Source organism: Metopolophium dirhodum, chromosome 4, assembly GCF_019925205.1.
Source record: "Metopolophium dirhodum isolate CAU chromosome 4, ASM1992520v1, whole genome shotgun sequence".
NCBI lineage: Eukaryota > Metazoa > Arthropoda > Insecta > Hemiptera > Aphididae > Metopolophium > Metopolophium dirhodum.
The window spans coordinates 38,441,473-38,455,015 of NC_083563.1; the positions used below are offsets into that span (position 1 = coordinate 38,441,473).

Consider the following 13,543-nt stretch of genomic DNA (forward strand, 5'->3'; position numbering starts at 1 on the left):
GGCTGTATTTATTTTGGGTTTTATTAAACTTCCCCATTGTGTTTATTATTTGTATTTAATGTTTATTACTGAATTACTGATATTTAATTCAGTTGGTGCCGTGTCGCCGTGTCAATCGTATTAGTAAATGTGCGTAGTGCGAGTATGTGCTTATAAAATAATTTAATTTACGTTATAATTTATAATTCATAATGAATCGTCGTGGTAAAGTATTGACGAATGACAATATAAACATACTTTTTGAACAAATTGACAATGGCAATACTTCAGAATTCGAAGGAAGTGAGGAAGAAGAAGATTTTGATATGGTAAATAATATAATAAACGATAACAAGGACATCGATCAATTATTATTAGAAAACGAATGAATATTTTGAATAATTAGAAAACTCTAATTTGAATTTTGGTTATGGTACATCAGTTGATGCGAATCAGATTGACACTTCTAATAATTCTAATAATAATTTGAATCCAAACGTTCAACAAATTAAATATATAAATACTATGAAATGGCGCAGAAAGACATGACTGGACCCCTATCAATTATTTTAATCAATATATTAACGAAAAAACTATTGAAAATATGGTAAATTGCACTAATATTAAAAGTGTTGTAGAAACAGGAAAATCTATAAAAGTGACATCAATTCAAATGAAACGTTTTATCAGATGTAATATATTTATGTCAAGCTTAGGATATCCAAGAATGAGTATGTTTTGTGCAAAAACCACTAGGGTACCTCTTATTAGTAACACTATGTCTAGAAATCGTTTTTTTAATATTCGTAGTTTTTTAAAAGTTGTAAATGACAATGCAATAACTAATGAAGAGAAAAAAGATTCTTTATGGAAAGTTCGTCCGTTATTAGAAGCAGTAAGAGCTGACTGCTACCGGTCGATATGAGATGTACATTTAAGTATCGATGAACAAATAATACCATTTACAGGAAATACTAAAATGAAACAATATGTTAGAGGAAAACCTAATCCAACTGGATTAAAAAATTTTATTTTAGCCAATAAACATGGATTAGTGTTAGATTTTTGTGTATACCAAGGTAAAGGTTCATCGTTTATTACAGAAAGTAAATATCCTCTAACTGTAGGTGAATCAGCTGTTATTCATTTATCAAAGACCATACCTCTAGGTACTTGTCTTTATTTTGATCGATTTTTTACAACGCAAAAACTTTTAGACATTTTGAAAACAAAGAAAATGTTGAGTACTGGCACTGTTATGAAAAATAATATACCAAAAACGGTCAATTTAGTATCAAATAAAATACTTATGAAAAAACCTAGAGGGACAACGATACAATATGTTAGAGAAGATAAAAAAGTATGTCTTAATAAATGGTTTGACAACAAACCTATACATTTGCTTTCAACTGAATGTGGAAAAAATCCAATTAATGTATGTAAACGTTGGAATAAAATGAAAAGAGTGAAAATTGATGTACCTCGGCCTATTGTTGTAAAACAATATAATGAAAATATGGGTAGAGTAGATTTATGTGATCGTATGATCGCATACTACCGCATGAAGTATAGAACAAACAAATGGACATTAAGAACAATAATGCATTCTGTTGACTTAGCAGTTGTAAACAGTTGGATACTTTATAAACAAGATTTAAAAAGAAAAAATACTCCAGAAAAGAAAATCCCGCAGCTCCTCGATTTTAGAATTACGCTAGCCCATGAGTTAATAAATAGTACACAAGAAGACGATAGTGAAGATTCAGACGACAAATATGTTGATTGTCAGTCAAATTCAGGCAAACATGTCCCGTTGCCACCAGTGAAAATTAGAAATGCAGGTATATATAAATAAACAATTATTAAACTACCTATAGTAAATTTAAAATTATTTGTATTTTAATTTGTAGGAGCTAAACATTTGCCGGAAATGATGGAACTTAAAAATTCTCAAAGGTGTCGCAAAGAAGGCTGCAAACAAAAAACAAAATTTAGGTGTACTAAATGTAATTTATATTTTTGTATTAACGTAAAAAACAATTGTTTTAAAAATTTTCATTCAAAATAATTGTGTATAGTTAAACTATAATAGATTTATTTTAGAATTACAAAAGGTAGTTATTAATATTAATAAAAATATTTAATAATATTAATAAATTGTTATTTTGAATTAATATCAACCCAATGTCCAATTCAATGGACATTTTAAAATATGTGTTGTAGCCAAAATGGTAACAGATAAAAATTATCAAACACATGTTTATCCTCCCAAATTATCACTAGTTTAAGGTTATATTGACAGAAGTAAAGATAAGCAAAAACAAATTGGCGGGCTTTTGTGGTGATAAGAGAAAATGTCCACTGTAGTGGACAACGGGCTTATAAAAATACAAAAATAAAATTAAGCTTGGGCGCTAAAGCAGTAATAATAATTGTCCATTATAATGGACGTTGAGCCTCAGGAGGATACACGTCTGCGTATATAATATACTATTATACATCTGTTACACTTATTTCAGAACAGAATCCTGACCCAATTAGTTATCCGTATATAAACAGTATTTAGAAAAGTGCTTCTAACAAAATATTCAAGGCTACCGCGGTAACTTATTATTTATAAGGACCTACCTACTATTACAATGTGATATTATTAAAGAAATAAATTCATCGGTTATTGAAACTGATTGTAATAACTGAAAATCCATTTTAACGATATTACTTTTTAAAAAAATTGTTATATACAAGACACTTTTGATGCAAGTTATAATATTAGAATACCGTTATTGTTTTTTGTTCTCAGATATGAGATGCATAATATTGCTCCCTGTCCAACAAGGTTTTTTTCTTTCAGTTGTTTTAATTATTTATGTTGCTTATAACGACACAGTATTATGATTATCGTTATAATTATTATTACTATTATTATTTATTACCATTATTCAAAGTTTATTTTATAAAAATAATAATTATATTGTACATTGTACATCGTATATTGTTTGCGTTACGGTCAAGGTCATACAATTGGAAATTACGCAATAGTTAAATGCCTCGGGAAAAAGTTTCATTTCCTTAAAAATTGGCCAATTATTTTATAGTCATTAGCTAACAATTGATGTTATCGGGCATATATTTAGAGAAAATATCTACAATGCTCCACTATTAACAATCATTGCCAACTATTTTAGTCAACGTTTTATTGTTATTAAGGTACGTTTAAGTATTTCATGGTAATGATTTAATCAAAAAACGATTATAAATAAAAATAAATAACAAACATTAACGTTATAACTTTGAAGGAAGTCCAATTTAAAAATATATATATAAATGTGCATTTATATTCGACCATACTACTAGAGTGTTATTAAACTTTGCAACAGTTAAAACATATTTTGCTTAAGACATAATATTATATAAAAAATAAAAAGATATTAAAATAGATGGTAATTATTTATTAGCTGCTGTCATATTATATACACTGCTAAAATGTATTCGGGTAAGAAATATATTATATTCACTTGATGTTTACATCTATGCAAGGTACATATTGCAACCTTAAGTTTACCAAATTGAAAATAATTGAACAGCTTAATAGTACCTACCTAATCACATTCACTAATTAGTTTCTGTGAATTTTCAATATAACTTGCACGATTTTGACTATAAGTCATTTGAAATTACGAGATTACGCTCGATTCAATCATGTCGAGTTCTTAAAGTTTTTTAACACAACTTATCTATTTTATGATACACAAATTAGCTGAACTTAAAAGTGGATAGGTATAAGTATTCCTACCTATCTCGATATTGTGTTTGTATCATTACATTAATAATTTAATTTGATAGTTTGATGTTTATTTTATCTGTTGAACGTTATATTTTAATTGCTTATATGCTAACCATGACTTTTTAGAGCAAAAACCATTTTTGTTCTTGATTCAAATCTTTGTATTTACTCGTGATGTTTTTCAATGACCGAAGTTTTAAGTTTTAAATTTACATTAAACTCCATTCCTGACATGACTTTGAAATAATATTTTAAAACGCCTCAAACTCTATTATTATTACGTCAAATTGTTTAGGACCACTTAATCAGTAGCTACTTGCTAATCTACTAATGATAGTCTACGAATTATTGTGGAGTACCTAGGTATCTCTTTAAATAATAATATGCATTCTATTCTGATACCTACTTATCAATAATAGTCATAATTTCTTATAGACTAATGATGATAAAAAAAAAATAGCAATATTTACCTACATATTTTTTCTCTGCTGATTAAATACAACCTGATAAAAATAAATGAAAACATTATAAAAACCAAGCCCATAAATCTCGTGATACTTTCAACACGGTTGTAATGTTGTAGACGAACTGTATATAACTACGTCCCCTATCGGCACTCTCTTCTCATAAACGGCATCGTAAATAATTGTCAATTCATTTGTGTGTGTTTTAACGATAGTCGATCGATAGTACCTATATAGGTACCAAAATATACAGCCCGAAGAATTTTTATATAATTATTGTATCTTATAAATAATATTTGTGGTAAGCCTACCTAAGTTATTATCACAAAATAGCTGCCACGCCCGTCAGTTTGTAGAATGTTGACTTTCACTGGAAATAAATAATGATATGATATTTCTGTTATAATTTGGAAGTAGTATGGAAAAAAACTGGTCATGGCCTATTTTTTTAAGTTGACGTTATTTAAATAAAAGTGAAATATTACCATTGAAATAACTTTTGGTGAACCCATAAAGATGGCTAGACTGATGGAAATGTCCATTCCGAATATTTCACCACCACGAGAGTACTAAAAATGGAAATTTTGTGTTGACGAGTGCATCTGACAGAGTGCATCACACTTTTACATCGATTGAACATTATTTAAAAAGTTATAATAAATTATTAAAAAATTTAAAAAAATTAAATAGGTAGGTAGTGAGAATGGTAGACGTTGTATAAAGTGAATAGGCTTGGTTCTAAAAAATTCGTGTAATGTGTTTTGTACTAATGTGCCGGTCTCACATTATGATTTTTGAAATTCTCGTTTTCCGGATTATAGCCAATACTAAGTAGATCATGGATTTATTATATTGTCATAAAATAATCTACTATAGTGGCCGAGTAGGTATTAGTGAATTTAATAACTGTTCATGCCATGGTTCTCAATTTGTTTTTAAAACACCGTAATATATTAAGCATCAGGCATTACCACATTTGTTAATAAAAACTGCGTCAGCGAATTACGAGTTACGCCTCTATAATATTAATATATTAGTATAGGTACCTATAAGTATTATTTAAAAACATTAATGGTGTTGTAGTGCAATTTTAATTTTCGTAATGTGTGAGTGTGTGTATGCGTTCTATACATATTTTTTTCGTAATTACATAAATAATTGATTCAATATATTTTATTTATTAAACACGAAATGTTTAAATTATATTATATTATTATAAAGAATATAATGATTACAGTTATCTCTTAACATTAAATTGTTCGAAAACCGATATCTACCTACCGATAATATAGTCATGTAGACAACACAAATAAATAATAATCTTTAAAACAATAAATAGCAATATTAGTGTGCATAAAATCAATTTAATATGTATGATGACCAAGATGTTGTATTATAATAAAATGAGATCAATAATAAAAAAGGACAACTTTTCATTAGACTCGTATATAACATTAAAAAAATATGCTCGTTGAAGTGATTAGTCAATATAATATTAACGACCTAGTAAGCTGTTAAGATAAATCTAAAACATAATTTGATTATTTAACATACTCCAATAACTATAATTTTAATAAATAGTACCTACACCATAATATTACGATACTTTTTTTCATAAATATATACAATGTGCATGTATCAAAACTTTTCTTCGAGCGTGTATAGAAAGTTTTAAAAAAATATTATAATAATATATAAGTAGGTACCTATACCTCTCCTCGTATAACTTACAAAAGTAACATACATAAAAAGCTGTACAAAACGGAAAAAAAATATTTAAATTAAAATTTGAAAAAACTTATAATTGTAGCAGTTATTAATAAGAAAGCTTTTCTTTTTTTTTTATTAAAAAATCCGTTTTGGTATAATAATAGAATACGCGATGTTTGAACATGGCCCTACAATATATCTAATATATGAAATTCTTATGTCACAATGTTAGTTACCATACTCCTCCGAAATGGCTTGACCGATTTTTATGATATTTTATATGCATATTCACATCTGAGAATCAGCTACTATCTATTTTTCACACCCCTAAGTGATAAGCGTTGTCCAGAAAAAAATAAAAATAAAAATAATAATAGTGTATTATATTATATCGGTTGCTATTGGTTAATCGGACATGTTTGTTGATTTGTATTATTATTTTTTTCAATATATATTATATATATGAATGTTTGTGTGTAGATTAGACCTCTGGGAAGAAGATAGGCTAATTTAAAAAGGGTTAAATTTGGTTTTTTTAATATCGGATTTTAGTACAGTTAGGTTAGGTTAGGATTTTGTATTAATTGATTATATTAATCCACCGTAGGTGAAATTAAGTAAAAACGACAAACTTGGTATAACTTTGATACTCTAGAGTTAAACCATACACTTACGTAAAAACAGCACGTGGTCCGCGATCTACCGCAAGTTATTGATTGCCTACCTGATAATATACTGCTGCGAATCAGAATTTTTATTCCGGGCAACAGAAAAGTTAAGATAAATCTAGAACATCATAAACCTAATTTTAAATAACGCATTGAACAAAGTTTGAGTCATATACAGTTTGTACATTTAACGGGTAACGAAGTGTACGGGATCAGCTAGTATATACAATGTATATTATACATATATATATTATATAGGTATACAATCAACGTAAATACTATTTTGGGCATGTTATGGATATGTTCGGCGTTCGCCACGGACTAAGATAATATAGTATAACAGTTATAAAATGAATCAAACATTTGTATCAAACATTTTCAATTGAGACAGTATTACAGACTCAAGAAAGATCAATGATTTATCTGGAGATGATGAAACTTATTATTTTCAAATTATTGAAGAAGACAATGAAACATCTGATAGTGTTATGACAAGTAGAAGCCCTACTTCAACCATTAATGAAATAGTTTATTCGAATGATATTACATAACTTAACCAGATAGACATATACAATATTATTTCACCGACTTCACCGTTGAAGATGAAGATCAATCAGAAGTCGAAAGTCAATTAGAAGAAATAATTGACTGTAAAAAACTAAATTATAGTATTATAACTAACTGACACATATATATTATATAATATTATATTTATTTTTTATGCATGGTTTTATTTTAATTGTTTACCTACTGACATCCATTCTATGCAATCTGAAATAAGGACAACTTTTTTTTCATATTAGTTATAATAATGACAAATTTTAAAATAACAAAAATTGTTCAAAAATGGGAAGGCTAAGGCTAAGGTTTTAGGTGGTTGCACCCTCTGCATCAAAGGTCTGGACACGCCTATGCAACATGCCAATTATCAACTTAAATCACCTTACCAAGGTATTAATGCATATTTATATTCAAATACTAGTTATTTTATGTATATAGGTGTAGCCGTGTAGGCATATAATATAATATATTATTAAGCATAATAAACGTTGAGTAACTTGAGTGTACGTAAAAAATAAATTTTTTCTGAACAAATTACGTACTATATAAATTTCAATTTGGTTTTTTACATTTTAAATGATTGTACGAAGGCATTAAGGGAAACAATAAATATTATTTTGATAGTAATACCATACAAATGTATGATCAGTACGTACAAATTCGACCATTGTCTCAATATCACAGCCATTAGATTAAAGATTAATGTGAATTTTTTTCCAAATGTGCCACTTTTTCATCCGAGATAATTTTAGTTATTTTTATTTGTTATGGAGTCAAGTAGAACTAATTCGCCGTACACGTGCCACAAATATGGAGTTTATTGTCTCAAAATAAAACATCGAAAGTCGTTACGTATATCATTAAAAAATAATAATAATAATAATACAACTTTAACGTTTCATATACCCCAAATAATAATTGCTATCAAATTAAATAAATTGTCACTTGTTGGCTTCTTTTTTTTTCTTATAAAAAAGTCTCATTGAACAGTGGTCTTTTATTGCTTATAAATAAATCCATCACACGTGGTCGCAAAAGTATCAAGAAAAAAAAACGTAATAAATTTGACTCATCCCAAATTGTTATTTAATTACATCGACTTGTACGAATGAGCTGTCTAATTTTTTTTCGTTAGTTCCAACCAAGCTCGAAATACGTATTTTATAAGTGCATTAACCTCGACTTTCAATCAATACCTACAGGTTAATCTTTTACTGAGCATTCCAACGATCAGACAAAGTATCATATAATTACATTTTAAATCAAAACTCATTTTTCAGCTCTGAATGCATACCTGAATGAGATTATTTAAAGTTTAAATTAACATTGATAATGATATTTAATATTACACCGTGTCGTAATCTACTTTTATTATTATTGTATAAAATATTCAAGTATACAAATTGTATTAAATACATTATTCAGTATTTTCAGTATTTCAGTATCACTTTCAATATATTATAGACAATAGACATTCATTAATATATTATTGATAATCAATACATTATTGTACATTGGTTTTAAATGGAAATTATTTTAATTGTAATGACATTTAATTTTGTTTTTGTTATTACACGTCATGTATCTATTTCAAATATTTAATTGACTTAAATAATTATCTTCAATGGTTGAGACAATATTGAATTTGTCAGTTTTAATATTATGATAAGGGTACTAAAAGTCATGGGTACATAATAAATAATATTCTCTTCATTCTGTAATGTTACTATAATATCATATTTTAGAAAATTCAACTATAGACTTTCTAAGGAATGTAACTGTTTTTAATTTAACTTTATTGTTCCCGCGTACAATTATATTTCTTTTAAAATGTGAAGGCATATACATTAATTAGTACTAATAAACATAAGCCGATTTTCTATAGTATAGATGATTAATGAGAGTGATCATCAACATGGACTTTTGTCGTGTATGATTAAATAAGAATTATTTTTTAATTAATACTGACATTGAATTTGTGTTTAAAAAAAATAATTTATTCTAAACAGGAAAACCTCTAACTGATATTATAATATACTTAACAGTATTATTCTTATACTATATTTTCTATTTTAGTTATTAATTTCATCGTATGAAAGTTACGATATTACGTGATCAATTTAAAATAGTAATCACAATAAACCAGTCAAAACACTATTCTATAATGATTATACAAATTTAAAAACAGGTATAAAAAACATACCTTCATGACCAGAACTATTTAATATAATTAATTATTATATTATAATTTATGCTATACCTACGTAGGTATAAGGTCGGTATTCTTTATATTATAATATAAATATTATATAATTATGAATTTGTTTATTGTTATTTAATTATTATTAATAAATTACTATGAGATGCGTATCTGAATCTCAGAGCTAAACCAACTTTATCTAATTCATACAGATAGTACTACCGTTTATAACTGTGGGGGGAGGGGGGGGGTGCAACTTCACACTGCCACCCAACCTTGTTCCAACCTTGATAACCATTTGAAAATGATTCGTGATGGATAATATTTTGTATGCTCATCTACTATCATAAAACATTTCTTGTCGATTTTTTCAAAATAATATAATATTAAGATTTATATCACTGTTTTTAATAAACACATAAATAAAACACCATAAACTAGAATATTTATCAAAATTCTTGCCATTTTTCGTACTCTGGAAGGAATGAGAGAACTATATAGGTTTAACGACGATGTGTACATACATTTATTTCTGCGTCAGGGAACATTTTTTTTTTCTTTAGTATAAATCGTGCTCCAGTTCACCATTCAATGATTTAACACGGATTCAATCAACCGGAAATTTCTAGTGAATTGTACTTTAAGTATGTAAAAAATAAAACGAAATTCCAATTTTTTTAATGAATGAAAAAAAACTATTAAATGAAATGTTGCGAATGAACGTTTTAACTTTTATTTGTAAGGCTATCGAATAAGTCCATTTTGGAATCAATGTTTAAAACAAAATAATATGATATTTATTTTGATTATACAACTATTCTATAAAAATTATTATAATAACTATATTATTAATTATTATATTTATTTTTAATAGTCATACTATCCCATAATATACTTATATTAGTATATTTTACTCATAATATCAATAAAAATTAGATTTTTCCAGTTAGAAGAAGATTTATTGGTAACTAATTTACTTTGAATTATTTTTAATAAGATTACACATCACTCGCCGGGAGCTTAATTCACTATAACCCCACACGTCGAACTTTTTGAAGTACCTTCTAACCTCCAACGCATAAAATGTAACGATGATAATATATTAAGCAACCTGTGATTCGTGTATCATTATGCACTTTAAATACTTTGATCGTTTTCTTGATATTGATTAGGTATGTTTTCCGTAAAACTGGAATGTCATAAAATATAACCTAATTTCCGAATTTAATTACAACACTGGTTTAATATTATAATATGTAGAATAGCAATGCTTACTAAGTATATAAATATTGTAAAATAGGTCATTGCTCTGCTGAATAGTAGATATCGAGTGTACCTTCTTATTGAGTAACTCACTATATAAAATACCTATGTGTGCAATTTGAATAGAGTGATAAATCGTTGCGTACGAAAATGAGCGAATATTATTTATATTACTATAACTATTACAATAATGTATTTTCTTATTAGTAATTTTACTACCTAATTCAGTTTATCTATGATAATAAAACTAATACTTTTTGTTTATTATTTATAATATTCAATATACAAGTTGAGTTATGAGTATGAAAAGATCAACTTCAATAAACATACTTACTAGGTAGGTCTTATTCATTGCTATTTGATCCTGACAATATTGGAAGTGGTGGTCTAGTAAGATCTCACCACAAATTTCAGAAATGGGATCCGAGTGAGATATCTTATTTGTTTAAATTGTTCCAGACTCTCACGATTGAACAGTTAAAACCCAAATAATGGTACAATGGCAAATTTACAATATTAATAAGTCAATTTACTGTCAGTCGAGATGTCCACACAAAAGGTGCTACAAGGTAAGGGTAACCTACAAAATGTAATACTCGATTGAAATACTAGTAATTATGATGCTAACCACACTAGTACTAACGGCCCAAATTTATTTTGTAATGGAGCTAATAGAGTGAAATTGGTTGCTAATGGAAAAATGTACCTGCATCATTAAACAAAGCTTAGCCATACAGCTGTTAAAAAGTGGAACAAATCCTTATTACGTAATGCCAGATTTCCATCAATCAAACAATGATTCATTCAAATTTAAATACAAATCAAACTTATGGACACTGTAATATAACAAGAAAGCCAATAGCTTAAACATTACACAAAATATCATATCAAAAATAATCCATCTATTTCTAATTTCAATATCAAATCAATATATTATGGACCACCCAACAAATACGATCCCACTACAGTCAAATCAGACAAGACCTTACAAGAAAGCATCCACAAGCGTCTCAGGATATTTGGATAAATTTTTTGTATACTGGTACAACTCGTCAATTATTGAGGACTACTTGAAAATCAAAAGGTGTGATGTTGGTTAACCAAAGCTTGATTACTGTTTTTTGTAACACTAGTAGACAGTGTTGGGTAGTCCATAAAAATTAATTAATTAACGAATAATAACTTATTAATTTTTTCTATCTGACTCTCACGCTACATAATTTTCGTTTAATTTTTGTAGAAACACAGTCATGACTGCAATACTTTCAATCAGAAAGCTTAGCAAGAAATAGCTAATTTAAAATAAGAAATTGAAAAGCTGAATTTAAGAATAAACAATATAGATCTTTAACTAAACTATTTCGATTACACAAACACAACAAATGCTTATTACGTAATGCCAGATTTCCATCAATCAAACAATGATTCATTTAAATTTAAATACAAATCAAACTTATGGACACTGTAACATAACAACAAAGCCAATAGCTTAAACATTACACAAAATATCATATCAAAAATAATCCATCTATTTCTAATTTCAATATCAAATAAATATGAGAATAAAATTATGGACCACCAAAAAAATACGATCCCACTTCAGTCAAATCAGACAAGACCTTACAAGAAAGCATCCACAAGCGTCTCAGGATATTTAGATAAATAGTTTTTACACTGGTACAACTCGTCAATTATTGAAGACTACTTGAAAATCAAAAGGTGTGATGTTGGGTGACCAAAGCTAGATTACTGTTTTTTGTATAACTAGTAGACAGTGTTGGGTAGTCTATAAAAATTAATTAATTAACGAATAATAACTTGTTAATCCGTTCCGTTTCGACCTTCCAATTACAGCTGATAGTGTGGAACCGTATGAAGATCAAGTAACAGGGGCAGGCCCGTTACCCACTACTACAAGTACTACGCCAGCTGGGAGCGACCCACTCAACCCGTTACGGAAGTCAGCCAAGGAGAAGAGAAAGCCCGCCTACTTAAGTTAATTTGAAGGATGGTGGCCGGAGACGGCTACAACGTAAGGATGGACATATGTTGGAAACACTGGTGCAGGCTACTTCAGACTGCCGACTGCCAAATTGTGTCCCTACACCAAAGTGTTATCAATATTATGATATAATTGTTTTATTGTATTATCCTCTAGAATAGCGATGGTCAGTACTCTTCTGCCCGTTGCACAGAGATGTTGTTTCGGTTTCAATAAACACAGTCTTAGTATAATAACAAGTGGTGTTATTTATTATATTTTATTTTATTTATTACTATACAACATAATATTAGGCAACCAACATTTCTTAATAATTATATCATAATTTTTCCGAGAAGTCCGTATACTAAAATATGGCCATATTTCATCGTAAAGAAATAATAAGATAAGAAAACATCACGCAACACCAATACATTATGAAGCAACCGGAATTCCATCGCATCAAAATAGACTTCAATAATTACACCTACGTATGCGCACCAATGCAATTTTCATTGAAGTGCCAAACTATCTGAAAATTGAAAATCGTTGAATGAATTATATAAGGAGTTAAATAGGAAGTCTGATAGTAACACCAGCGATAAAAATACACATTGTATTGTAGGTACACTCGCAATAATTATAATCATCAGATCAATCATATATTCATATTATTTATATATTTGAAAATGAAGTATTTATAATCTTTAATTATTATTTATTGTTTTTTGTTTTTCCGCCGATGTAGGTGACCCCACAGTGATACTTCCACCTACACCCCAGTTGACGCTGTCGCCAATGTATGCCTCGTGGCGTTCTGGAGACAGTCACTTTGATTTTTTGTTTACACACGTGGAATACACGTTTGGGAACCATCGCATTACCGCCACTTCTTCTAAAGTGAATTTCGTCATTGGGGCGTTATACGAGGAA

At 28.1% G+C, this 13,543-nt stretch overlaps 1 protein-coding gene across 1 annotated transcript; it reads left to right on the top strand.

Annotated features, from left to right (window-relative positions):
* The first annotated feature begins 958 nt into the window (after positions 1 to 958).
* On the top strand, positions 959 to 12,629 carry LOC132943642 (piggyBac transposable element-derived protein 1-like). The gene is made up of 5 exons (XM_061012664.1): positions 959 to 1,820; positions 1,890 to 1,974; positions 6,997 to 7,100; positions 7,166 to 7,255; positions 12,484 to 12,629. The coding sequence occupies exons 1-5, from the start codon at positions 959 to 961 to the stop codon at positions 12,627 to 12,629; spliced, it is 1,287 nt and encodes a 428-aa protein (XP_060868647.1).
* Positions 12,630 to 13,543: the final 914 nt, after the last annotated feature.